Genomic DNA, 26,090 nt, shown 5'->3' on the forward strand with positions numbered 1-26,090 from the left:
AGAGGAATAAAAACAAGAGCCACACCACGGGGGCCACAGAGACACGGACCCAGTAACCAAACCCTCCTGGCACCCTCACCTGCCGTGACCCCTCTCCCTCCTCTTCCCTCCCTTCCTAAGCACCTTTTGCGTGGTCCTTGTCTAGCTGGTTGGCGGTTTTTTTCCAGTCCTCAATCCTCTCTTGCAGGGGGTTGATGAGGCTTTCCAACAGGGCACTGCAAGGGCCAGAGGCAGATTAGAAATGCAAATTTCCCAATGGCTGCGACCAGGTGGCATCACCCCTTTGAGGCAAGGGAGGGGTTTTAGGGATGAACCATGTTAGTTGTGAGGGAGAGGTTATGTCCCTGCCCCATAAAATTTGGAAGAATCATGGGTGAAGAAGCTTCCCCAGGCTTGGTGTGGGTCCCAGCCCTGGCCTCGGCCCCCACCAATCCTACTCACTTGGTAAACTGCCGAAGCTTGGTCTCAATGCTTCGGTGACGCATGCACATCCGGGTGAGGGCTGAGCCAATGTCTCTTGTGGCCCCTGGAAAAACAAGAAACCCCTCCATGCTGAGAGGCTGTCATGGGACTGCTCTGGCTCTCCAGGGATGCTCAAGGAGGGTGGGGTTGGAGGGAAAGCTGGGTTGCAACTGCCACGGCCTAGGACACTGAGTCTCTGGTGAATCCTCCTGCTGGCCACCAGAGGGCAATGTTTGCCCACAGGAATGCTCAGCATTGTGGACCAGTCAGCCCCCTCCTGTTTTAACTTGGCCACCTCCCTATTTGCCTGTCCACCTCCCTGGATATCTTCCCAGTCTGCTCCTCATGAGGCTGCCATGTTGTCCTCAAGCCTCTGCAGGCCACCTGGCCCAGCCCAGGCCTAGCTGGGGATGAGGAGCTGTGATGATGAGGGAGGGGAAAAGGGAAGGCTCACTGTTTGAATCTCATATATAGTAGTACTTAAGGATTTCCAGGTGCACAGAATGTAAAAGCTGGTAAGACATCTTATAGGAAGGAGCTACACAGTCCTACCCCGTTTTTATAAAGAGAGACCCCGAGGGGATCACTTGTCCAAGGTTACCAAATAAGCCAGCTTGGAAGCTGAACTCTCCTGACTCCCCCTGCACTCCTTTAGCCTCACCAGTTCCAGTCCCACGAAGTCTGGAGACGTCTGCAAGGTCACCTGTTATCCCAGTGGTTGTGAAACGGGTGACCCTCTGCCTGTAGCTGTGCTCACACTCATCTCCATTACTCTGATCATTGTAAATGTTGAGAATGCCCTTGCTTCCTTATCCAGTCAAATCACCTCCATTCAAGGTCCAGTTTAAGAACCACCACTGGAGCTCTTGTCTGTATCATAGCATCAGGTGATTTAAAGCCAGAAGGGACCCTGTTGTTGTTTGTCCTTCATTGGGGGGATGTCATGACTAGCAGTGAATTGTTTTTTTTTTTTTGGTGAGGTAATTGGGGTTAAGTGACTTTCCCAGGGTCACACAGCTAGTAAAGGTCAAGTGTCTGAGGCCAGATTTGAACTCAGGTCCTCCTGAATCCAGGGCCAGTGCTCTATCCACTGCACCACCTAGCTGCCCCACTGAATTGGATTTAAGTGAGGGAGAGCTGTGCAAGGTCACCAACTTCACTGTTTTCTCCAGAGCCATTTGAACCAGTGGTGAGATATACATTAGGATGACTGGATATGGCCCCGGATGTTTAAGGCAATTGGGGTTAAGTGACTTGCCCAGGGTCATACAGCGAAGAAGTGTCTGAGGTGAGATTTGAACTCAGGTCTTCTTGACTCCAGGGCAGGTGCTCTTATCTGCCCCTTGGAAGGGACCCTAGAGATGATCTAGTCTAACCTCCTCATTTTTATAAAGGAGGAAACTGAGGCATAGAGATGGAGAGTGAGTTTCGGAGGGCACAGAGTTATTGTGTGGAACTTATGCCCTTTGTTCTGAATTCTGTGTGTCTCTGCCTTTTATCACATATCCTACTTCCCTAATGAACTTCTAAGCCCTGGGAGGGCAAGGACAATGTATTGATACTCCTCTGTATGCCATTCCCTGCCCTCAACACTAAACATAGTGCCTTGCAAATACTCCCCTGGTGACATAGTGTAGGAAGACTCAACTGTGAATCCTGCCTTTCTGACTGGCTGTGTGACCCTGAGCAAATCACTTATCCTCTCTCAGTTGCAGTTTTCTCATCTGTTAAATGGGGATAATAAAAGGACCTACCGCCATCCCCAACCCATCTTCCACCAGGGTTGGATCAAATGAGATCATGTTTGTAAAGAGCTTTGTAAATGTTAAAGCTCTAAATTCTTGGTGTTATTAATAGTAAACTCTGAAAAAGAATGGACTAAAGCATTTTTTATACTCTCTATCTCCCTCAGCTCTGAGCCCATGGCTCTGCACACAGAAGATGCTTAATAAATATTTGCTGAACTCAGTGGAATGGAATAAATAATACCAGATGCCTGCATGAAAATGGACACTGCATCCAGGGGTTGGGATCTGGGATGCCAGCTGCCCACAAGGGCTTGACTAGGAGCACATTCCTAACATCTCTGGAAGCTCCAAGCTTCCAAGAAAGATGGGCAGAGGTCCCAGGGGCAGGTTCCACTCTGGGTAACATGGCCTGGACAGCTGGCATTCCCCTTTACCACTCCTTACCTCTACCCAGGGCATGGTGGGAAGGGCCGCTGGTTTACCCATGTTGCCACATGCCAGGGGGCTGCCTCCCTCCCTTTAGGGAAGCTAGCATCCAGTCTTGGGAAATACTGATCTATCTTTGCCACTGCCATGGGCTCCAAGGCTATAGGTTGGCCAAGGATAAAATGGCATTCCAGCCATTCCTGAACTGCCCGTCAAGGAACCATCCCCAGAATTCCTCCTATTGTGGGGCTGATCAGCGTTTGGGGAGAACTCCAAATGGCACCCCAGGGGAACACCACGAGAGGATAGAGAGAATGTTTTTTTAACCAGAGACTTACAGGGAGCTCCTCTATTGAGGAGCGGTCAAACAAGCGATGAGGCAGGGACAGGATGGGATATTGTTGTGCCGTAGGAAACAATGAAGGGGATGGTTTTAGAGAAACCTGGGAAGACTTGTATGAACGGATGCAGAGGAAAGCAAGAAGCAGGTGCACAATTTATGCCACAGCAATAATGCTGTGAAGAGGGAGCAGCTAGGTGGCACAGTAGATAGAGCACCAGCCCTGGATTCAGGAGGACCTGAGTTCAAATCCAACCTCAGACACTTGACACTTACTAGCTGTGTGACCTTGGGCAAGTCACTTAACCCTCATTGCCTCGCAAAAAAATTTTTTTTTAAATTAATAATGCTGTGAAGACAAACGACTTTGAACAACCTGAGAATTCTGTTTGATGCAATGGCCAGCCATGGTCCCAGAGGCCTGATACTCCCCTCCTCAAGGAGAGAGGATGCACTCAGTATGTAGGATGAGACGCAACATTTTTGGTCAGGATCGATGTGGGAATTTGCTTGGCTTGAGTATGTATATTAACAAACTAATTAATTAACTAATTCCTATTTATTTATTTATTACTATGTATATTTATTATGGGAGTTTCTATTTTGGTCTGAAGGACAACAACCAATCTTTTTCTTGTTCTTAGGAAGTAAGGGGGAAAGAAAACAAATGAGGCAGCTAGGCAGTGTGGTGGATAGGGTTCCAGACCTGGAGTCAGGAAGACTTGAGTTCAAATCCAGCCTCACATCCTTAATATCTGGGTGACCCCTGACAAGTCACTCAGTCTCTCTCAGCCTCAGTTTTCTCATTGTAAAATGGGAATACTAATAGCACCCACCTCCCAGGGTTGCTTTGAAGATCAAATGAGATAATATTTGTAAAATGCACTACAAACTTTAAAGTACTTTATAAATACTATGATTATGTTAATTCTTTTTTTAAATTAAAAAGAGAATATAGTTGAGCCCTCACACCATGAGAAGCAAAAAGGGACCAGAGGCAGAATCTGGAATAATCCAAGATGGAGCTATACCAACCTCCTGCCTATTTGTTCTTCCTTTTCTTTCTTTCTTTTTTTTTTTTAGTGAGGCAATTGGGGTTAAGTGACTTGCCCAGGGTCACACAGCTAGTAAGTGTTAAGTGTCTGAGGCCGGATTTGAACTCAGGTACTCCTGACTCCAGGGCCCGGTGCTCTATCCACTGCGCCATCTAGCTGCCCCCCTTCCTGCCTATTTGGACTAGCCATGGTCATTACCCAGGTCTTGGGTATAGGCACCAATTTTCTACTTAGTCTACTCTCCACCTTACAAGCCCCCACCCCCAAACTACCTGGAGCTGGGTGCTTATGAACACAGAGATCTCTCTCTGGTTCTGGTGCCCAGGGCTACCTCTTTTTCCAAGCCCAAGGCTTAGGAGGAATGTGGGTGGTCATTGTGTTCAAGTATTTGTAGGGCCTACATGTGGAAGTGGGGCTAGGTTTGTGCTGTTTGGTATAGAGGGTAGAAGCAGGAGCAGTGGAAGAAGGTTTCGAAGGAGCCAATTTCATCCTGATGTCAGGAAAAGTTTCCTAACTCTTAGAGTTGTCCCAAAGTGGGATGGTAGACGGGCAGACCGTGGAGGTGGTGGCTTCTTCCTCCTTAGAGGTCTCTGGGTAGAGGCTTGGATTAGTTGTTGGGTATTTTTACTGGGGATTCTGAGGTCATAGACTATAATTTAGAGCTAGAAAGGATCTCACAGGTCACCAGATCCAGTCTCCTTTTTTTTATGTCTGAGGAAACAGGCCCAGAAATGTTAAGTGGCTTGCCCGGAATCACAGTATCTGAGGCAGGATTTGAACCCAGGTCTTCATGAGTTCCAAGTCCAACGCTCCATCCATCACCACCTTGCAACTTTGAAACTGTGATTCTCCTCAGCTGGGCCCAGATTCCTCTGTCCACTGCCACTCGAGAGGAATCAAGGGGAGAAATGATGGGCTCGTGTGTCTGTGGGCAGGACTGTTCCTTCCAACCCCTCCTCAAACCTCTCTCTAGATCATCAGCCTCCTTTAGAGGTTCCAAAAGAGGCCACGGGGTTCAGACATGGTGTATACCTATCCCTTCTATTTGCTATGCCAACCTAATAGGGAGCCAGGGGTCACCAGGGTGGGAAAGGGAGTAACTTGTCCAGGCTAGTTTTGCTTTAGGTCCTTTACTGATGGGAGCTCTTGTTCAAGTGGGCACCGATCTTTAGCACCTGTGCCGTGCGGGGCTTATGTTGGTCAGATCAGCCATCGCCCTTCCTGCTGTCTCTGCCCCAAAGAGGCAGAATTCTTTTCTGCAGAGGATGATGACGTTGGGACTTCAAGGGTCCCTTTCTGTCTCTTCTCACAGTGGGACGAACCTAATGTCCGACTCAAGTATTTTTGCCTTTGGTAAGCACTTAATAAATGCTTGTTGGCTGTTGACTAGTATCCTCTCAGAGAGTCCAGGGCCCTTGACGACAGCTAGCTGTTTCCCCATGCCCCCTGGAGGTCCCCACCCACCTCCACCACCACCATCACCACCTCCCTGACTCTGGGAGGTGATGTCCTACCTCACCACCCACCAGCCAGACTACGGAACTCTGCCCAGCCTTATAGAGTGGGTTCTGTGTCTCAGACCTAGGGGCATAATGAGCTTACTGTCCCAGAGTCAGGGCATGGATGGGAGAAGCGGGCAGACTGAGGTGGGGTGGGAACACCATGTTCAGCCGACTATCCCTAGTGGTTTCCCACCCTGTTCAAAGCCAAGGCTGTCATCCCTCATCTCGAGTGTTATCCATCCAGCTCCATCAGGGACGCCCATGTGCCAAGCCCATAAGCTTTCTCTTTTCGGGGGGGCAGTGTTTGCTCATCCTTGACCAACCACCCAGTGCCTCAATGGGGCTCCCTTACATGTCACTCCCCTTCACGTGTCCTACATTCTAGCCAAACTGTCCCTTATCCAAGACTCTGTCTCCCAACTCCATACTTTTTCAAAGACTGTGCCCCATGCCTTTGATGCCCCCCTCCACTCTATCTCTTAGAAGGCCCAGCTCAAAGGCCAGCTCCTACATTCCCCTCAGTCAGTACGACCGCCTTCCTGGAGGTTAACACTGCATTCATTTTTGTGTATGTGTGTGAGGCAATGGGGGTTAAGTGACTTGCCCAGGGTCACACAGTCAGTAAGTGTTAAGTGTCTGAGGCCGGATTTGAACTCAGGTCCTCCTGACTCCAGGGCCGGTGCTCTATCCGCTGTGCCACTTAGCTGCCCCTCTGCATTCATTTTTATTTGGCCACACCCATGCCGGTTGCTTCCTCTCAGTAGAAGGAAGCTTCTTGAGGTCCAGGTCTGTTTCATTTTTGGTTCTGTACCCCGAGAGCCTGGCACATAGTAGGTGCTTAATACTTACTGGATGAGGCGGTGCCAAGGTGGCACCAATCCTCTGGGAAGCTACTGAGGTACAGAGAGAAAGGGCCGGTCCAACTTCCGGCTTATCCAGTCTTCAATGCCGCCTCTGATCACCTTAGTCTGAAGAGATTGTTCAATGGCCTTTGAACATGGACTTCCTGATGCTATTGGTTACAATTCACTGTGTCTCCCCAGGGAGGGAGGGAGGTCTGTAAAGGTAGGGGCCCATATCTTAAACTTCTTTGTACAGGGAACCTCAGAAACTTAGAAATAGAGTGTTCATTAACTGATTTAATATTTAATTAATTAACCGATTTAATTTATTTACTGATAATTTTTATTTGATTTAAAAATAAATTTAAATTGTTCAATTTATTTTATTTACTGAAAAGTATTTATTTGATTTGATATTAATTAAAGTTATTTAATTTATTAACTGAATTATTAACTGATAAGTTTTTTTTTTTTTGGTCCGGGCAATAAAGGTCAAATGACTTGCCCAGGGTCACACAGCTTGTAAGTGTCAAGTGTTTGAGGCCACATTTGAACTCAGGTCCTCCTGAATCCAGGGCAGGTGCTTTATCCACTGCGCCACCTAGCTGCCCCCATAAGTATTTTTAATTAACTGATCAGCCAACAAATTGAGAGTTTCTTCTCCTTCATCAATTTATAGGATCATAGGTTTAGCTCGGGAGGAGACCTCAGAGCCCATCTAATGCAGCCCACTCATTTTACAGATGATGAAACTGAGGCCCATAGAGGTGAATTGACTTGTCAGGAAGTAAGGGCAGAAACCCTCCTCTGCACCAGGCTGTCTCTATTTGCAATTACTGGTCACCTCTGTCAGCAGCTTGCCTCAGAACCCAGATCCTCTCCAGTCCTTGATGAGAGCACCAGAGGCAACTGGAGAATGGAACTCTCTGGACCACAAGCCCCCTTTTCACCTTTAGTCTTTTTGTTAGGACAAGGGCGAGACAGCTCCAAGAAGCATCCATCCCATCTGATGGAATCAGATGGAGTCTCCGGTCTCCCCCATCTCAGCCCGGCCCTGGAATTGTCCATGGTGCTGTTTGCTCATTAGACAGGGAGAACCAATACCAGACTGCACCCAGCCCCTACAGAGCTCAAAGCTCTCTTCAGACACGATCTCACTTGCCCTCGATATACCCTTAGGGATGAAGCCTGCTAATTATCCTTATCTCACAGAATGGTAGAGAAATGAGACCCAGAAAGTTAAGCAACTTGCCTGATGCAGAGCAAGTCTGAGAAAGATGCCCATGGCATTGGACTCTGGGTTTCACACCCGTCATGATATTCCATGTCCCTGTTGCTTTCTGCATTGCCCGTCCCCACTCTATTCCCTGACTCCCGATTCCCTGCCCCTTCATTCCCATTTCCATCCTCGTACCTCGGGTGTTGGTGGCCATATCAGCCACTTTCTGGAAGGCATCCAGGAAAGCAACTGCAGCGAGGACTGTGGTCCTGAGGGAGACAGGAGGATGGTGGAGTCATTGACAGAGCTGATGCTCCAGCACCCGCCCCTGATCAAAGTCGGGAGTCTCTGAGCTCCAGACCCCTCCCAAGGAGATAAGACTCAGTCACACAGTTGGGAGGAAGCCTCAGGCTGTTTCTGTCCTCCTGGGCCATGCCACCTGGGCACCAGGAGAGTGGGCAAGGCGATGACCCCTATTGGGGGGCTCCTAGATGGCCTCTTTGGGGTGCCCAGTCCCACCCCATCTCAACACCATACAGTGCCTCACCTGAGCTGAGAGTGCAGCTTAGTGGCCTTCGAATTGAAGTCTTCCCAGATGGGATAGGAGCTCTGTAGGGAGAAAGAGAGAAAAGAAAGAAAGGCAGGTGACATAAACAATAGTGAACTGCAATAGCTCTCCAAAATTCAGCCCAGCCTCTCGGTGTCATTTGTCACCCACCAAGGAGACCAAGGAGTGGGAAATGGGGTTGATTGGGCCATCCCCCACATCAATGACCCATGATTCAGTGGGGGGAGGGAGGAGGCTCCTTCCCCTGCGGCAGATCAAACCCCTTTATGACCTAGTCAACAGACTTCAAGAGCCACTGTGGCCAAAAATGGATGCCTGTGATGCCAGCCTGGTGATGAACCTTTCTGAAATGGGCAAGGCTAGTCACTGGACAACAAAGACAGTCCTCCACTGGGACCAGCTTCTCTCAATCAGCACAAAGACAAAAATAGAAACAGCTCCTGTCCTCAGAGAGCTTATATTCTACTCTAACCTTCACAGCTGGGTAAGAACTCTCAGAGCTTGTGCCCCGTTGATGCAGCCCCTGAGGTCACTTGTAAGCTGTGAGTGGGAATTGGAAGAGGGCTTCGGTGGATGCACATTTCTCATAATGTGGCAGAAATGGAGGTGCGAACTCTGTTCCTCACCCTCTAGAAGAGCAGGGCTTGGGAGACCCCAGGGCCTACTCAGAGCCCTTGGGTCTGTTGACTTTGTATCACCAGACAAAGGCAGGGGAAGAAGGCTTCTAAAATTGTTAGCATCATAGATTTAGAGCCAGAAGGGATCTTAGACATCATTTTTTTTTTTTTTTTTAAGTGAGGCAATTGGGGTTAAGTGACTTGCCCAGGGTCACACAGCTAGTAAGTGTTAAGTGTCTGAGGCCGGATTTGAACTCAGGTCCTCCTGACTCCAGGCCAGTGCTCTATCCACTGCAGCGCCCCCTAGCTGCCCCCTTAGACACCATCTTAGTCCAAAGCTCCCATTTTACAGATGAGAAAACCAAGACCCAAATAAATGGAATGACTTACCCAGCATTACAGAGCAAAACCAGGATTTGAAACTAGGTCCTCTCACTTCTTCCATTGTGCCACCCAGGGCAGGGACCAGAGGGACTTAGACCGATTTTCCAGACCTCACCCAACTGTTCCTGCACTGGGCAGTGCCTTAGGCATTCCCCTGAATCCTAGCCACGGGCACAATTCAGACTGGAGGATTACTGCTGTCCCACAGTCTGAAGCCAGGAGGTTCATCCCTTTGTCCGCCCCCAATGGCCTGGGCTGTTATTTCATCCCCATTCCTCCAGCTCTGCCCTCAGGGGAGACGGAGAACAGTGAATGGCTGTCCAAGGCCTGCCCAACCCAGATTTCCACTATTACTGTTCTCCACCCCCTAGCCTTAAGGGATATGGACCAAGTAGGGAGAGAACACCTCAAACCCCAAAAGTGCATTTGCATTCAGGTTAACTCACCTACTTAACATTTCACAAAAAATAATGCTTATTAAATTTGTTTTTACATCACCCACATTTCCTAACATATTCCCTCCTCCCTTTCCCCTCAGACAGTTATCTTATAGAAAAGAATTAAAAGGAGGAAAAATGTTGAAAAAGTCTAACATTGTATTTAGTGTTCTATACCCATAGACCTCCATCTCTTCAAAGAATCAAGGGACATTTTCCAAGAAGCCTTAAGCTATGTAGCCTGTTTGGCTTACAAGGGGTCCCAGAACCCCAATTTGACCCAAGAGAAGAACATGAAATATACCTAAGCTGGCCCTTGGGTCATTTCAGAGAGCTCAAGCCCACCCATGAGTCCTATCAAGTCCCAAGGAACAGATAGATATACATATATACATGTATGTATATGTGGATGCATGTATCTATGGACACATCTATGTACATAGATGCATGCATATGTAGACACGTCTGTATATATATATAGATGGATGTGCATGTACATGTTTATCTATGTACCTGTGGGTGTATATATACATGTGCATATGTGGGTATATGCATGTACATGTGTGTATATATGAATGTATGTATATATGTCTGTGTATGTCTATGTGGATTGCATGTGCATATGTATATATGTCTGAAGTATAAACAAACAGGGACACCAAGGTACAGAAAGGACATTCATTAGCTTTGGTCACACAGCAGTTGCAATTAGATGGTAGCAACAGAGCCCATGACCCCACATTCTACCCCTGAGCCACGAGCTAGTCCCTATCCCTGGCTGGCCAGTAGGGCTGACTCCCTTTGAACCACAAGGGTCCCCCAGGAAGGATGCTCGGCACTGCTCTGGGATGCTCCCCTTCCCCGGCCCTGCTGTGCCTCCTCTATTTCCCACCTTAATCTAGGGTCTGTAGCTGGTGACTCTGCTGTGGGCTCAGCGGGCTAGGCCGGTCCTGGCCCAGAGCTGGCTCTGAGAGTGGAAGCGTGATGGTGGCTGTGCTGGGCCCTGCTGGCTTTAGGGGGACAGCCAGCCACCCAGGCCCTGAATGAGGCACTTGTGCTGGGGACAGAAGCACCTTTCTCTTGCCTGTGGTGGGGGGGAAGGACGGAGTGGGGGGGGGAACAGTATGGCCTTTATCCTGGCCTGGCCCAAAGAGGAGGAAGGAGTTTCCCGTCTGGGTCCAGTGAGGGGAGGCTGACGCTTCCCCCCAGGCCCAAATTGGAGCTGTCGTGTTTAGCTTTGGGCAAAACAAGTTGGTTGGTTTTCTTAAGAGCCTTTCCTGGCCCACCCCTCCCACCCCCACCCCTGCCTGGGCTGCTCAAAGACGTCTTATGACATCCTTTTACAGGCTAAGCCCTGGCTTGACACACACTGCCCTCCGATGAGGAAGCCTGCAGGTTCAGTGGCTGGGAGCGAAGGGAACAAATGTGGCTGGAGCGGCGCCTCAGCCTCCCATCCATCCCTCCAAAAAGGCCGCCCTGGACTGGAGCTGAGGGTCCCCCCCGACCAGTGCTGCCCCAGATAGGAAGGATTTCCTGCCCAAAGGCTGGGCTGGGGGGAGCCCGGGCTTGAACCAGAGGCTGAGGCAGACCCCGGCAGTTCCCACCCCTCCCTATCCTGAGCTCTCTCCTCAGGAAGAGAGAGATGCAGACATAACACCTGGTGTTGGGGGAAGGGCCTGGCAGCCTCCCGTCTGGGGAGGCCCCACAGGAAGGGGAAAAGAAAGTCCACACAGGCACATGGGGAAGGGGAAACTCACCCCGAATAATGGCTAACACTCTGGGGTTTGCAAAGGGCTCTCCAGCCTGTGCCTTATCTGAGCCTGCCAATCTCCAGGGGAGGAACTGAGGCTGAGAGAGGTCAAAGGGGGCTTGGCAGAGATCACCCAGTCATTAATGTCTAAGACAGGATTTGAACTCAGGTTTGTCTGACTCCTAGTGGGGTGATTGACTCTCCTGCTGTCTCTCTTCAAACTTCTAGAAGCTTCCTGGCTCTTCCAAGCAGCCCACTGGACCTGGTGCTTCTTCCCCACTTCCCTCAGGAGTCTTCTAGTCAGTACTTCAGAGGGAATTATCTTTAGTGTCACCTCCACCCCACCCCCAGTCACCTTTTTTTGTTTGTTTGTTTCTTTGGTGGGGGCAATGAGGGTTAAGTGACTTGCCCAGGGTCACACAGCTGGTAAGTGTCAAGTGTCTGAGGTCAGATTTGAACTCAGGTCCTCCTGACTCCAGGGATGGTGCTTTATCCTCTGTGCCACCTAGCTGCCCCCACCCCCAGTCGCCTTTTTAGAATAATAGCATAGAAAAAATCGATTCTAAGCTGTGAGGGACTTCTGAGCTCCCCCAGCCTGATGTGGATCCCCAGGTCTGAGATCCAACTTTAGGCCTCACCACTTAGGGCACTGAGGGGGTGGGATGGGAAGGAAGACAAATAAGCTACAGGGAACAGAAGAATTCTGTCTCCCACCCTCCCACCCACACAGAGCAGCCCCCAAACCGGAGCCAGAACGTCCCAGGAGAGGGAAGGCAAATATTTGAGAAGCCCAGAGCCACATAATCCCTGGGTAGGGAGTGGCCAGCAGCTGTGGATGGACTGGTCTCCCACTGCCTCCGCCTGACCCCACAGGGCCCCAGGCCCAGCCCTCAGCTGTTTCTCCCTCTTTCCACTCCTGAGGTGTCATAAAAATTCACTCCTGTTGGCACAAGGAGCAGTCCCTGAGCATGGGAGGGGGAGGGATCCCTGTTGGAGTGGAAGGGCTTGTTGTCCCCATTTCTTAGCCGTGGCCCCAGGGAAGAGGGAGCTACTGATGAGGATCATCCCTGATCTGGTCCCTGTGTATGTTGGGGCTCCAGCTGCCAGCACAGGGACGGCATGGGGCAAGGTGAGCCGAGCCTAGCCGGGCCTTCCAAGGTTGACCCCCTGGAGTGACGGAAAAGCCCAGTGGAGAGCTCGGTGGCCAGGGCACTTGTGAACTTAAAGGAATCACAGAATGTTATTGGGGGGGGGGAAGAGACTTTTAAGCTCCCCAGGTGAAACCCTCTCATTTTGGAGGAAAAAACTGGATCCCAGGGAGAGGAAAGCGATTTGTCTGAGGGACTTGAAACCAAGTCTGCCAGCTCCCAATTAAGTATTTTCTAAGCCTTACAACCCCCTACAAACGGCAGCTATTGTGATGATTATTCTTAGGGACCAGACCACCCCTAACTACCATTTGGGTGGGAGGAAGAGGAGGGTCTTTGCCTCATATTTCAATCAGTGTAGGAAACTCCCAGTGTGGACACTCCCTCCACTGAGTTAGACTGGAAACTGGTCTTCAACAAAAGGTCTTAGACTTGGGCCCTGGGAGCATGACATTCCCACGTTCTCACCAGCACGAGATGTCCGACACACGTCTCAAGCCCAGGTGTTTCTTGACTCCAAGGCCATCGCCAGAGCTACTGCTCCTCTTGGTCAGAAGGGGATGATCAAGGCATAGAAAAGGCTAAGAATCGATGGTAGAATCCAGGTCCTAGCACCCGGCTTCCTGCAACATGCCCTCACTTAATCTGGCTCATCTTTTTTTAATAGGAGCATGTATGTGTTGTGTGTATTCTATATCTACATAAATATTTCTATAGCTATATAGATCTTCAATAGCTTAAAACTCCACTAAAATTTTGGGGGCACTGTGTATTAAAAATCCTAGTAAGAGAGATGAGCTGGATTAAAGAGGGAGACAGAGAGATAGAGACAGAGACAGACAGATAGACAGACAGACAGAGACACAGAGAAACAGATACATATGTATAGGCATATATCTATATCTGTCTGTCTCTCTCTCAGACACTAAGCTAGGCACAAAGGCAGCTTGATGTTGCAGCGTATAGAGCACTGGACCTGAAGTCAGGAAGACTCCTCTTAATGAGTTCAGATCTGGCCTCAGATACTTACTAGCTGTGTGACCCTGGGCAAGTCATTTAACCTGTTTGCCTTAGCTTCTTCATCTATAAAATGAGCTGGAGAAGGAAATGACAAACCCCTCCAGTATCTCTGCCAAGAAGATGCAAATGGGGTTACAAAGAGTCAGACATGACTGCAAACTGAGCAACAACAAAGCTAGACACATATTACATGTACAAATGAAATGCTCGATCTGGTTTCAGAGTCAAGAAGACCTGAGTTCACGTTCAGCCTAGGCCAGTTGTGTGATCCTGAACAAATCACTGAACCTCTTGGTATCCCAGATAAACTCCCTAAGCTTCTCCAATGCAGAGAAGAGCTGATGTGCAAAGCAGATTGTTTTCACTTTATTTTTACTTTTTTTTCTTTCTTGTGGTTTTTCCCCTTTGTTCTGATTCTTCTCTCACGACATGACTCATGTGGAAATATGTTTAACATGACTGTACTGTATAACCTATATCAGACTGGTTGCTGTCTTGGGGAGAGAGGAGGGAAGGGAAGGAGGGAGAAAAGTTTGGAACTCAAAATCTTTTAAAAAATGAATGTTGGATTATGTGTTGATCAACTGTGATAGATTAGATTCTTCTCACCAATACAACAGTACAAGAAAGTTCCAAAGGACTTATGATGGAAAAGGCTCGCCAAATCCAGGAAAAAAAAATGTGGAATATGGATGCTGATTGGACCATACTATTTCTTTTGGTTTTGGTGCTGTTGTTTTTCTTTTTTGAGATTTTTCCTTTTTTGCTCTGATTCTTCTCTTTCTTATAACATGACTAATGCAGAAATATGTTTAATGTTATTTTATATATATATATATATATATATATATATATATATATATATATATATATATATATATATAAAACCTATATCAGATTACCTTCTGTCTAGGGGAGGGAAGGAGGGAGAAAAATTTTAAGTTGGAAATCTTAAATAAACAAATGTTGAAAACTATCTCTACATGTACTTGAAAATAATAAAATACTTTTATCAGAAAAAAATGAATGTTGGGGCAGCTAGGTGGCACAGTGGATAAAGCACTGGCCCTGGATTCAGGAGGACCTGAGTTCAAATCTGGCCTCAGACACTTGACACTTACTAGCTGTGTGACCCTGGACAAGTCACTTAACCCCCATTGCCCTGCAAAAACAAAAACAAAAACAAATCCCAACAAAAAACTGAATGTTGAAAACTATCTTTACATGTAATTGGAAAAAATAAAATACGATTTAAAAAAAGACACTGATCTGAATTGGGGCAGGCTTACGGCTGGACTAAGATTTCTGGGACTCTGTATGTATAGCTATGTCACTTAATGACACACACACATGCACCTTTAAAGTTTGCAAAACTCTTTGGCACACTATCTCATGTGAGTCTCCCAGTCCTCTGAGGTAGAATTTTAAATGTCCATTTTATAGATGGAGAAACTGATGTTTCAGTTAGATGTTAGGGGACTTCAGTAGGGTTGTCCAGTTCTAAGTAGAAGGGTCAGGATTTGAACCCTGGTCTTTTTGCCCAGAATTCTCTCTGTAAGACCACCATGCTGCTGTCAGTGTGTGTGTGGGGGAGATCAGTGGTGCCAAGTGGGTAAGCTACCATGGGTATGAGTCTAGAACAGAACTCAGTGGGTCTGTAGACCTCCATGAAGAGTCTCCCAGGGAGGGAACAACCTCAAAGACTTGGGCCTGCATGGGCAGGGAGGGAAATAGGTTCTAAAGCTGAACCCCCCAAAGTAACAGCTGGAGGCGGCAAGGGATCAAGTTGGAAAGATGGGGGCTGGAGGGGCTGGGAGGGATCTCATTCACACAAGGCTGGAAGGTCTCAGGGATGAGGGCCCTGAGGCTTCTGCCCATCCCTTGAATGCCCAGTTCAGACTGACATTCCTCCAGTGATTTAGACAGAGCCTGCCCCAGGACCTCAGGTCCTGTGTGCCACTTATAACAGGGCTGGGAAAAATCAGCCTTCAGAGAGAGGCTAGCCCAGGCCTGTGGTGGCTGCTTCATCCTCACAGGCTGCTTCTCTTCACTGAGGGTCTCTCCTCTTTAAGAGCCTATGATTTGGGGGATATGAACCCTACAAAGATACCTACTTCCTGCACTGGGTGGCAGGGATACCTGTAAGTCCTTCCCCAAAAAGGATGGCGTTTGAAGATGGGAAAATTAAGGCAGAAACTAGAAGGGCAAAGCTATAGTAGGTAGGAGGAGCCAGGGTTCCCTGCACTAGGGTGAGGGGAGTTGTGTGTGGGGCAAGGGAACAAGCATTTATTAAGTGCCTAGTATTTGCTGGGTACTGTGCCAAGCACTTCAGAAATATTTTCTCATTTGAAGAAGCTTTGACTCCAGAGAACGAAATAGGACATATAAACTGACAGGTGGCATTGTGAAGAGATTGCTGGACTTGGAGTCAGGAAGACCCGAATTCAAATCCTGACTCAGCCACTTCATAGCAACCTTTCTAAGCCTTGATGGTCTCCTCTTTAAAATGTGTATAACAATAGCTTGCATCAAAGGAGATAAGAGCACTTTGTCAAAGTGCTACATCAAAGCCATTGTTATTTATTTATTTATTCGTCCCGTCTATCTATTTATTTGCTTACTTATTCATCCATCCATCCATCATCTATCTATCTATCTATCTATCTATCTATCTATCTATCTATCTATCTATCTATCTATCTATCTATCTATCTATCTATCTATCATTCCCCTGGGTTTGATAGCTTTGCTTGTATGGCTCAGCTTCTGGGATTTGGGCATCTGAGGCAGGCAGCACAGCAGGGGTGGAGGGGGGTGAATGAAGGGAGAGAAGGTCAGAGGCCGTAGAGACGGGAAATTCCCATTGGCCTCCTATGGAGGTGTGATCTCACCCGCACTGTATGGTAGTCGACTGAAAAGAAAAACATTGCTGGATGAGGCTGCGTTCTCCCCCTCTCCTCCCTATGACACTGCCTTTCACAGTTCCCTGGTTTGGCTTTGGGACTTAGGGTGAGGGGTAACAAGGAAGAAAATTCATTTCAAGAAGGCCCTTTTATCCACCCTCTCCAGCCCTGCCTGCACCCTACTGCTCCTGAGCTGTGGATGCTCCTGAAATTCGGAAAAGCCCTCATGGATGAGGTCATCACCCTCCACATGGGGAGGGAACCTGGGCAAATGGGGAGTGGGTAATGGTAGGGGGGTGGTGACCCAACAGATTTCTCCAAACGCCTCCAGCTTCTGATGACTCAGGTCTCCGGCAGCGGCGGGGTTCCACAGCCACCTTTGGGGAGTGCTGTCAGGGACAGGCCCCAGAAACTGGAATCAGCACCCAGGGCTCTGGGGTCCCACAAAGTTAGGCCACTCAGGCTTTCCCAGTGCCCTGGGGCCCTCTCTCATCTTTCTGGTTCCAAGGAGCAGCTGGTTTAAACAATCATTGGTTTGGGGTTAGGGGCCAGTAGCTGCAGTGTGATGAAATATGGTAGAACTCCAGGACTGGGGAGGTCAGGAGAAAGGCCTCTAGCCTTGGTGGGCACTGCCTCCCTAACTACCTGTTTGGGCAACTCTGGACCTCATTGTCCTCACCTGCAAAATCCTTCCAGCTATGACCTGCCCCCCCCCTCTGCTTGATAGCTCCTCTCTTTGGGTATCCTGTTCAAGTGTCTCAGATCAGATAGCTAGAGTTCTAGCTATCCTGATCTGGGTGACTTTGGGCAATTCATCTAACTTTTCTGAGCCTGAGGACAACAGCTTTACAAAGAAGCAAGGACTCCTTCATGGGGAGCATAAAGAGAACAACTGATTTGGCGGCAAGAGAATCCGGGTTCAAATCCTGCCTCGGACACTTCTCAGCTGTGTGACCCTGGGGAAGTCCCTTAACCTCTCAGATTCCTCAGCCATAAATAAAAAGGTGTGTGTGTGTGTGTGTGTGTGTGTGTGTGTTGGGGGAGGATTGATCTCTAAGCTCTTTTCCAGACTGAAATCTATGAGCTTGTGATCCTGTTCCCCTAGGAGCAGGGTAAGTCAGAAGGACAACAATCTGGGCCTTGGGAAGCCTCCAATGATCTGTCTCCACACCATGTCCTATACTTGGGGGGTGGAAGGAGGCTAAGGTTTGCCTGCCTTCCGGGTGAAGGCTGTCCCTTTATCTTTTGTTTGTGAGGCATAAAAGGGAAAACACGGGGGAGGAAAGGGCCAAGGAGATCCCACAGCCTCAACAAGGTCTCCAGAAGCGCGAGTCTGCTGGGGGACCAACTTTGGAGCAACTGGACCCCCTTAGCCCTCCCAAACTTTCATTCACGTGGGCCCGGAACTGGAAGGGGTTTCTTGATGAGATTTTGTCCAACCCTCATTTTATTCATTTATTTATTTATTATTTAGGTGAGGCAATTGGGGTTAAGTGACTTGCCTAGGGTCACACAGCTAGTTAAATGTTAAGTGTCTGAGGTCGGATTTGAACTCAGGTCCTCCTGACTCCAGGGCCGATGCTCTATCCACTGCGCCACCTAGCTGCCCCACCAACCCTCATATTTTACGGATGAGGAAACCGGGGCTAGTTAATGCTGAAGGTCACCCAGGATGACTTGACAGATCCAAATCTGGAGGTCCTTCTACTCATCTTCTAGACAGAAATGGCCAAGGGTGGGGGGAGGGGAGACACCGGCGACTCGGCTGCCATCTCAGCATGGCTTAGCTGGCATTTGTAAAGCCTGGGGACCTGAGGCTAGGGGAATGGTCAGGGACGATTGCATGCAGAGGTCTTAGAAAAGAAGTCGCTGAAGATGGGGAATTCAAACGACAAACATTTGGATTTTGGGGAAATACCTAGAGAGAATCAGCAGGGCTGGCTTCAAGGGGGAGGGAACTCAGGATGACCTGGGTTCAAGTTTAACACCTACTGGCTATGTGACCCTGGCTAAATCACTAAACATTTGTGTCCCCTAGCAACCCCTCCCAAGACTATAAACTGTAGAACAGGTGCTAATTTTCCATCTCTGTTGGTAACAGTTTCCTCACAGGGAATTTCCTGTATTGATGAAATCACAGGCCCTAGGTTGGGGGACCAGGGGAGAAATCTGCATAGCAAATAACTGAGCAATGTCGATGGACTCACAGGATGTAGAGTTGAAAGGGACCTTAAAGTTCAGCTAGTTAAATTTCCCTTATTTTGTAGAGAAGGAAACTGAGACCCACAGAGGGGAAAGTCAGCAAGTAAGAAGAGCAGGATTTGCACCCAAGTCTACTAAACTCCAAATCCAGTGCTTGTTTCATCAAGGTAGGACTGGTGCTTGGTCAGCAGAACGACAGCCTGTGGCTGGTTGAGTCCACAGGGTACTGACTAGCGGGCTGGGGGTGGAAGATGGGCTTTGACCACTTTCTCTAGTTCTTGCAAGTACATTTTTCAAAGTTCTCTTTTTTCTCAGCCCCCTGCTGCTATTAGGACATCAGGCCCCAGGCTGAGGATGCTCCTAGTGGCCAATCAAATGGAGAACCCTCCCTCTCCACCCCCATCAAATAGAAGTAGGAAAACAGTCCCGGAGCAGCAGCGGGGTGGGAGATGGTGGTGGTACAACCAGTCCTGCCACGGGGCAGCCTGCCACATTCATCTCTACGGCTCCCTGTGCCAGGGTCCTAGCTCAACCCGGCATGCCCTCTGGCCTCTAGTGTGCCAGGAATTCTAGTCGTGGGGCTCCCTGGGGGAGCTAGCCTTCAGAACTCCACAGGGACAGGAGCAGCTCTCACCCTGTTTTCTGCTTGAGCTAGCTTTGCCTGTGCTAGCACCTTGTTAATGCTGGATGAGTTCCTCCTGAGCTGTGTGTGTGTGTGCATGTAGTCGGTATACATTAATAGGATGTATTTAGTTAGTATGTGGTAGGGATATGTTACTTGCCCCAGAGCGAGGCATTCTGGGTTCTAATTCCAGCTCTTCCCCTGCTCCAGTTCGATGGGATCAGAATCTCACTGGGCTCCAGGAAAGAAACCAAGGTCTACCCCTCCCCACCCCTTCCTTAGGAGAGGACTCTATGTGGAGGAAGGGGCTTGGTTGAGCCCTTTGATAGAGAAGCCAGTATCATGTAGTTCCAAAGTCTGAACCCTAGGGCATCGAAGTTCAATTTCTGGACAGACTGGCACCTCCTAAAATGAGCCCCACCCCCAGTCACCCCAACTCCGTTGTCTAAACCCTTCTTTACCCTCAGATCCCTTCCTCCTGTATCCTCCCAAACCAAATCCTAGCTTTTCTTCTCTACCCTGCCCTGCCCTGCCCTGCCTTCCCGAGAGACAGAAGCATTTCTCTTTGATGTTGCTCGATCCCCAGCGGTCCCTCCCTTTTTTTTTTTCTTTTTGGCTTCCTCGAGGCCAAATACCCGATATTGGTCCCGGTAGCCCCGGTAGGGAAAGAAGGGTCAACAGGCTCTCGGGTCCCATTCTCTCCCCTTCCATGCTACAATTCCAGGGCAGAGAAGCTACTGGACATATGGGGAGGGGTGTTAGCCTGCAGAATAGGCTACTAAACTCCTAACCAACTCCCCTTGGTGACCTTGAACTTCTTCCCAGGCCTCAGTATCTGACAGTGGAAACAAGAGATAGCCTCTTCCTGTCTTTGGGTAAGGTGGGCATAGGGCTGGGTCTCAGGAAAAGGGGGGAGAGAAGATGAGAGATTGACGTTTTCAAGAACCCGGGATAAAGGGAGTAACGTGTGGGAGGGATGTTTGGTAAGGGAGGGAAGTGACTGTTCCCTGGGCTTTTCTTCCCAGGCCCGGGGACAGGACAGGCAGGGGGCTTTGCTGTCCCAGCTGAGTCCACCAGCTCCCTCCCTGCCCCCAAGCCCCGGGACAGGCCTGGGAAACTGTGGGTTTGCTCGCCCCTCCCCCACCCCCCCAGGCCATAGGGGGAGGGGGAAGCCCTGGAGTAACAACAACCAATCGTGGCCCTTCGGGTCAGCAGGATACATGTGCTCGGACTTTTGGCTTGCGGGACCCCGGCCCCTGGGTCTTCGCAAAGATGCAGGCCGGTGGGGAAGGAGTTAAGTCCTCTCTCCCGGCTTTATTATTTTTTCCCCCCTGGCCTTGGCAGTGACAGTATTGTCTGGGCTCCGGGGCTGCAGCAAGGAGCCAGGGGGAGGAGAGGGGGGAAGGGGGAAGAAAGGAGGGGGGATTGGGGGGATGGGGGAAGAGGGAGAGGGGGAAAGAAGGAGGCACCCTGTCTCCAACAGCCAGAGCCCTGGGATTTAAAGGGCGGCGCAGAGACTTGCCCGCTCCCCTCGCGGGCCATCAGGTCCCCGGATAATAAATGAGCCCCTCTCTGGAGGCGGGGGTCGGTCGTCACCCCCCCCCCCCCCAAGCCGTGGCTTCCCCCCCCCCGCCTCCCGCTCTCCATCCCAGCCCCGCCTCAGCCTTTTTTCAGGAGGTAGCGACAGCCGGTTTAACGTTCCGGGCAGTCTGGAAGGGCTCTGTCCAGCAACCAAAGGCAGAACCCCCTGACCGCCCACCCGTCCACCCCCAGCATCTCCTCCCTCTACTTCCCCAAGCCAGACAACAAGGACAGGAGCCTCAGCCCGGCCCATGGCCACGGCCATGGCCACGGCGCGCTCACACGCGAGAGCGCGCGCGCACACACAGACACACAGACACACAGACACACACACGAGTCCCAGCTACATACATAGGATCCTCCCAAGTGCCTACAGACACACACACACAGTCGCCGAGAGCACATGGGTCCAAACATACAGACAGATGGACGGACGGAGGGACAGAGGGACGGGAGGGCGGCCGGGGGAGGGGAGGGGTCCGCGGCTAGGAAGCCCCCGCGCGCACCCCGTGCGGAGTCCCTCACGGCCGCAGACTCCCCCAGAGCGAAAGCTGCGAGGGTAGGAAGCGAGGGGGCGGGGCCCCCCTTTCTCTCCCCTTTACCTTCATGTCATTGACGATGGCCTGGAAGAGGGCCGCCCAGGGCCCCGCACTCTTTCTCCACCCGTCTCCATGCCGGCCGGGGCGCAGGGTCTGGGGCTGGCCAAGCGGGCCGGGCGGGCGGCTCCCGGGGCTCTGCGAACCGCGAGGGGAGGAGGGACAAAAAGCCGTGCCAGCCCCCGGGGCTGCTCCTGCGAGCCTGGGCGCGGCGGGCCCCGCGGGCGGCCGGTCCGGCGCCCCCGCCTCTGGCCGCACTCGGCTTCAGCGGCCGGCCGCCCCTCGGGCCGGGGGACGCGCGCCGCCGCCGGCCCTCCGCAGCCATGTCCCGCGGCTGGCGGGCTCCGCTCCGCTCCGCTCGTGGCCCCGGCCCCCCGCGCCAGAGGGAGGCGGCCCGCCCCGGGATGGAGGGCCCGCAGCGGCCCGCGTCCGTTCCCCCCGCGGCCGTGGGCGCAGGGAGCTGGCGGGGGCGCAGGGCCAGCGCAGCGCAGCGATCCCGGGGACTGGCGGGGAACGAGCGGGGCGGTAATCCGAGCCCAGGAGGCTCCGGCGTCACATGGGCGCGGGGAGAGGGGGAGGGACCCGGCGGGCGGAGGGAGGGAGGGAGGGAGGGGAGGGGAGCCGAGCCGAGCGAGCCGAGGGGAGGGGGCGACTGTGGGAAAGGCCGAGCTCGGCGCAGGCCCATTCACGACCAGGAATGAGGACTTTGAAATCCGAGCCCTGGGGCCGCCTTACTGGTTTGGTGAGCTCGGTCCCCCAGCTCCGGGGGTGCGGGGTGGCACAAAGGGGAACCGGAGGGAGGAGGGGGAGCTGTTGGGGAATTGGTCCCGGCCATGGATGGATCAGGGCTGCTGCTCGATTCTCAGGAGACCCCCAGGCAGGACCACTTGGATTTCCGCGGACGCTTGGTGGCCCCCACCCCAGTCAGTCAGATTGAGGGAGACACCCAGGAGAGGTTCCTGCGCGTTCAAGGCAGAAAGCGCTCATCTCGGGGGGCACGTGGACTTAGATTAGCGACCCTAGTCGAGGATCTGCGCTTAGGGGCCACCAGCAAAAGACACCCCCCTACCCCCAACAATCCTTCCAGGAAACTCCTGGATTACAGAGGTAGGCAGGTATGGCACGGGGGAGGAGGAGCCGCATCTTCCATTCTTTTCACGAAGACCCACGTCCAGACGCACAAAAAGACACGAATGAAACAGGAGGTTCTTTTAGCTTCGTTCCTTACGGGGAATGCCTGAACAGCCGGACCCCTCTACCTGCTCCCCCCCCCCCCCGCCCCCCATGCAGTTTGGCTGGGGGACGTCTTCAGTCACCAGCCTTAAGGATATCCCTTCCTGCTGGCCCATCTTGTGAGGTTGGATGCATTCATTAGATGCTTACTGTGTTCCAGAGGAACCGCTAAGGGCTGCGGACACGAACACAGGCAAAGACGAGTGTCTGGATGATGACTTAAAAGGCAAATGAGAATTTATATTCCTTTTGAGACCTAGGGAGATCAGTCCCTTATCTGAGACCTAGGGAGATCAGCCCCTTTGTGGCAGATCGAGAAGCCTTGGTGAGGGAAAGGCACCATCAGGCGTCTGGTGCTAGTTTAGCCCACCTGGTTTGTGCTGCCCAAGCTGAAGTCCTCGGTGACACGACAGTCACTGGTCACCTATCACTCCCCTGCTCAGTTAGGAGCTGGGGGTGGGGTTGCTCCTGGAATCAGACGAACACTCCTGTTTGACTTCTGTGACCCCTCACCAGCTACCTTGCCAGGCTTATTAATCCTTGTTCACCTGCCCAGCCCTTCCAACTCTTCTCTCTGGGCCCAGCTCAAGAGCTACATGAAGTTTTCCCAAGCCACGGAGGCCTTTTGGTGGGACACTGACTTGCATATATTTTTGGATGTTCCTGTGTCTATTTTTTCCCCCTTCAGAATTTAAGGGCCTGGAACATTTCTGTCTTGACAACACAGTGGAGAAAGCTGGCCTTGGAGACAAGAAGACCTGGGTTCAGGTCCTCCCTTCTCCATACCGGCTGACCCTGAGCAAGTCACTCAACTTTGGTGCTCCAGACAACTCTGCATTGGGAGAGGGCACTTCATTTGGGACGTCCCTAACGAAATCACAAGTCTAATCCCTATCCTCAGTGCCCAGCAGTCTCATTGACTGACCCTGCAAGAACCACTCAGTGAACTTGGTTTAAAGCAAGGTCAACTAAGGTAGAGCTCTAGGGAGGAACTAAACCAGTCCAGTAGCCCCGAGTGATGTTTGTGACAGGGGCAGCTGACTGGTGCCTTTGCCCTTCACCAACTGCAAGGACGGGGGCTTTCCTCCTTCATGTGACCCTCTCTGCCTCAGTTTACCCCCTCACTCTTGGGGCCCTGGGAGGTTTAGAGAACCTCTCCCAGAGGGCTTTCCTCTTGGTTCTCAGGTATCACAGATATCCTGCTGCTGGGAAATAAATCATGTTCTAATTTTGCAGGGTGCACAAAACCCTTAAAAATAAAAACTGCTTCTATTGATAATGAAGAGGCCTTTGGGATGAGGTGTCTTAAAAACATGGCAGGTCCAAGTATCTCCTTGTTGAGGGAGGTTCTCTCCGAACAAGGTCTCGTCCTGTTAGTTCAGAGTTGTTGGGGATGAGGGGTGGGGCAGGGGCAGAGAGCACAACACAGAATGGCCACCAGCAGAGCAGAAATCCTTGTCTCCAGGCTCCGAGGGCTCCTCTGCGTGCTAGGTAAGGTTTGGCCCATCAATGCCCCCTGGTCTGATGTCATGGCATGGCCCCGGAAGTCAGGACCAAAGTGCCAGAGCCCCCTGAAGAATGTGTGGTGTGGATAAGGGAGCTTCCAAATAAAACCGAGCAGTCCGGCTATGGGAGAGAGGATAGAATTTACCATCATTCCTTTATTTTTATGTGGGAGAGCTCCGTCATTCCATACAGACCTCTAGGATCCAGGTGGAGACTAGAGAAGAGACAGGACACACACATCCATCCATCCATCCATCCATCCATCCATCCATCCATCCATCCATCCATCCATCCATCCATCCATCCATCCACCCACCCATCCATCCGTGTGTGCGGACACACCTCCACGTCCAGAGACTTGGGCTGGGCAGGAAGCAGCCCAGCTCTCCTCTCAATCCAAATGAAGGGGCTGGTTAAAAAGAAGCTGATTATGGGTGGGGCATTACATGGGAGGCAGAGGGGCACATCTCCTGTAGGGAGAGTTGTGGGTCATCTCTGCTGCTGCTGCTGCTCTAGCACAGATGGGAAGGGGCCAGGGAGCAACAGCTCGCGCTGGCACTCCTGGGCATAGGATGGAGAGGTGGGCAAGAGGGGCAGACGATACTGGTGAGCAGCCTTGCTTCCTCTGCCCTTGAACGGGCTGTCGGCTGTGCCTAGCTAGAAGAGAGGGCAGCGCACACACCGCCTGCCCACCTCCATGCTAGGGTCCTGGAGAGGACTTTGTGAAGGCCACCAACGGTTCACAGGACCGCCCCTTCGGCTTCTTCCCCACACCAGCCTCCGCCCCGAGCTGTGCGTGCTGGGGGCTCAGAGGACAATCCTGCGGTCCAGCTGGTCCCCACGCCCGCTCCGCTGGTGTCTCATCTCCAGGTGCTTGTTCTGGACCCTTTCAAAGTGCTGCAGTAGCTCCACATAGTCAATACTGGGTGAATCCACCTTCCGGGAGCTTGGGGCTGTCTTCACACTATCCCTGAGAAGAGGCAAACAGAGAGTCCGAGGTGAGCCAGATTGGGGAAAGCCTGGCCCTAGTGACAGTGTTGGAAAGGTGGGGGGGGCCAGTAATGAAGTCAAGGCCCACAGGGGAAACTAATGTTAAAAACCACCACCACCAAAAAGAAACTTCCCGGGAGAGTGTAGCTTGTCTTCTCTTCCCTAACATTCAACAACTGTTTGAAAAACAGAGAACAGTAGGTGCTTAACAAATGCTTTGAAACTAGGCAATTATAAGGATCAAGCTAGGATCCTGCAGGGTTCGTTCCTCCCTGCAGAGGGGGTGGGCTACGGGTGTGGAACACTGCATACAACTGTCACCTGCCGGACATGGTGGATGACTGCTGGGCTGTATTTACCTGGTTACAAGGGAAGGCTTGACAAGGGTGAGAAGAGGAGAGGTACATTCAGAAATGAATGTAATCTAAGAACAAAATGCATTAATTAAAACATGGATTCGAACGCCTACAACTCTGGTGGTGGTCATTTCAGTTGCGTTGGACTCTCTGTGACCCCATTTGGGGTTTTCTTGGCAGAGACGCAGGAGTGGTTTGCCATTTCCTTCTCCAGCTCATTTGACAGATAAGGAAATTGAGGCAAACAGGGTGAAGTGACTTGCCCAAGGTCACACAGCTAGTAAATGTCCAAGGCTGTATTTGAACTCAGGAAGAGGAGTCTTCCTGACTCCAGGACAGAGGTTCTATCCACTGTGCTGAGAAGGGCCCTATGGCTGATTTCTTGCCAGGGTGGGTAGGTGGCCCTGAGTCACCCAGCAGGGCAGGACCAAGCTGGAAGGGCAGGGGATGGACTTGCCTGGGGACCCACACCGTAAAGCTGGGCCAGGCTCACCACTGGCTAGGTCCCAGGGTGATGGAAGACTTTTGCTATAGCGCTTCTCAAAGATGATTTACTAGCTCACAGAGGGCCCGCGATCTCAGT

The 26,090-nt window shown here is 51.1% G+C and overlaps 2 protein-coding genes across 8 annotated transcripts in view; both read right to left on the minus strand.

Annotated features, from left to right (window-relative positions):
- Window positions 1-21,667, minus strand: part of MTSS2 (MTSS I-BAR domain containing 2) — a 40,949-nt gene extending 19,282 nt beyond the window's left edge. For 3 of the 7 annotated variants that reach the window (XM_043983102.1, XM_043983101.1, XM_043983104.1), the window contains exons 1-5: window positions 21,429-21,664; window positions 8,142-8,203; window positions 7,790-7,863; window positions 442-526; window positions 124-215 (exon numbers count right to left, since the gene is read on the minus strand). In XM_043983102.1, the coding sequence (XP_043839037.1) occupies window positions 124-215; window positions 442-526; window positions 7,790-7,863; window positions 8,142-8,203; window positions 21,429-21,434 (319 nt within the window). In that variant the 5' untranslated portion in view covers window positions 21,435-21,664. Of the gene's footprint in view, window positions 1-123; window positions 216-441; window positions 527-7,789; window positions 7,864-8,141; window positions 8,204-21,428 lie in introns of all 7 variants that reach the window. The other 4 variants (XM_043983108.1, XM_043983103.1, XM_043983106.1 and 1 more) reach the window with 4 other exon arrangements.
- Window positions 21,668-24,284: 2,617 nt separating this feature from the next.
- The window catches only part of VAC14 (VAC14 component of PIKFYVE complex), a 129,728-nt gene continuing 127,922 nt past the window's right edge, over window positions 24,285-26,090 (minus strand). Inside the window, exon 19 of the mRNA XM_043987184.1 lies at window positions 24,285-25,131. Within this exon, the coding sequence (XP_043843119.1) occupies window positions 24,969-25,131 (163 nt within the window). The 3' untranslated portion in view covers window positions 24,285-24,968. The remainder of the gene's footprint in view (window positions 25,132-26,090) is intronic.

The sequence above is a fragment of the Dromiciops gliroides genome, chromosome 2 (genome assembly GCF_019393635.1).
Source record: "Dromiciops gliroides isolate mDroGli1 chromosome 2, mDroGli1.pri, whole genome shotgun sequence".
Lineage (NCBI taxonomy): Eukaryota > Metazoa > Chordata > Mammalia > Microbiotheria > Microbiotheriidae > Dromiciops > Dromiciops gliroides.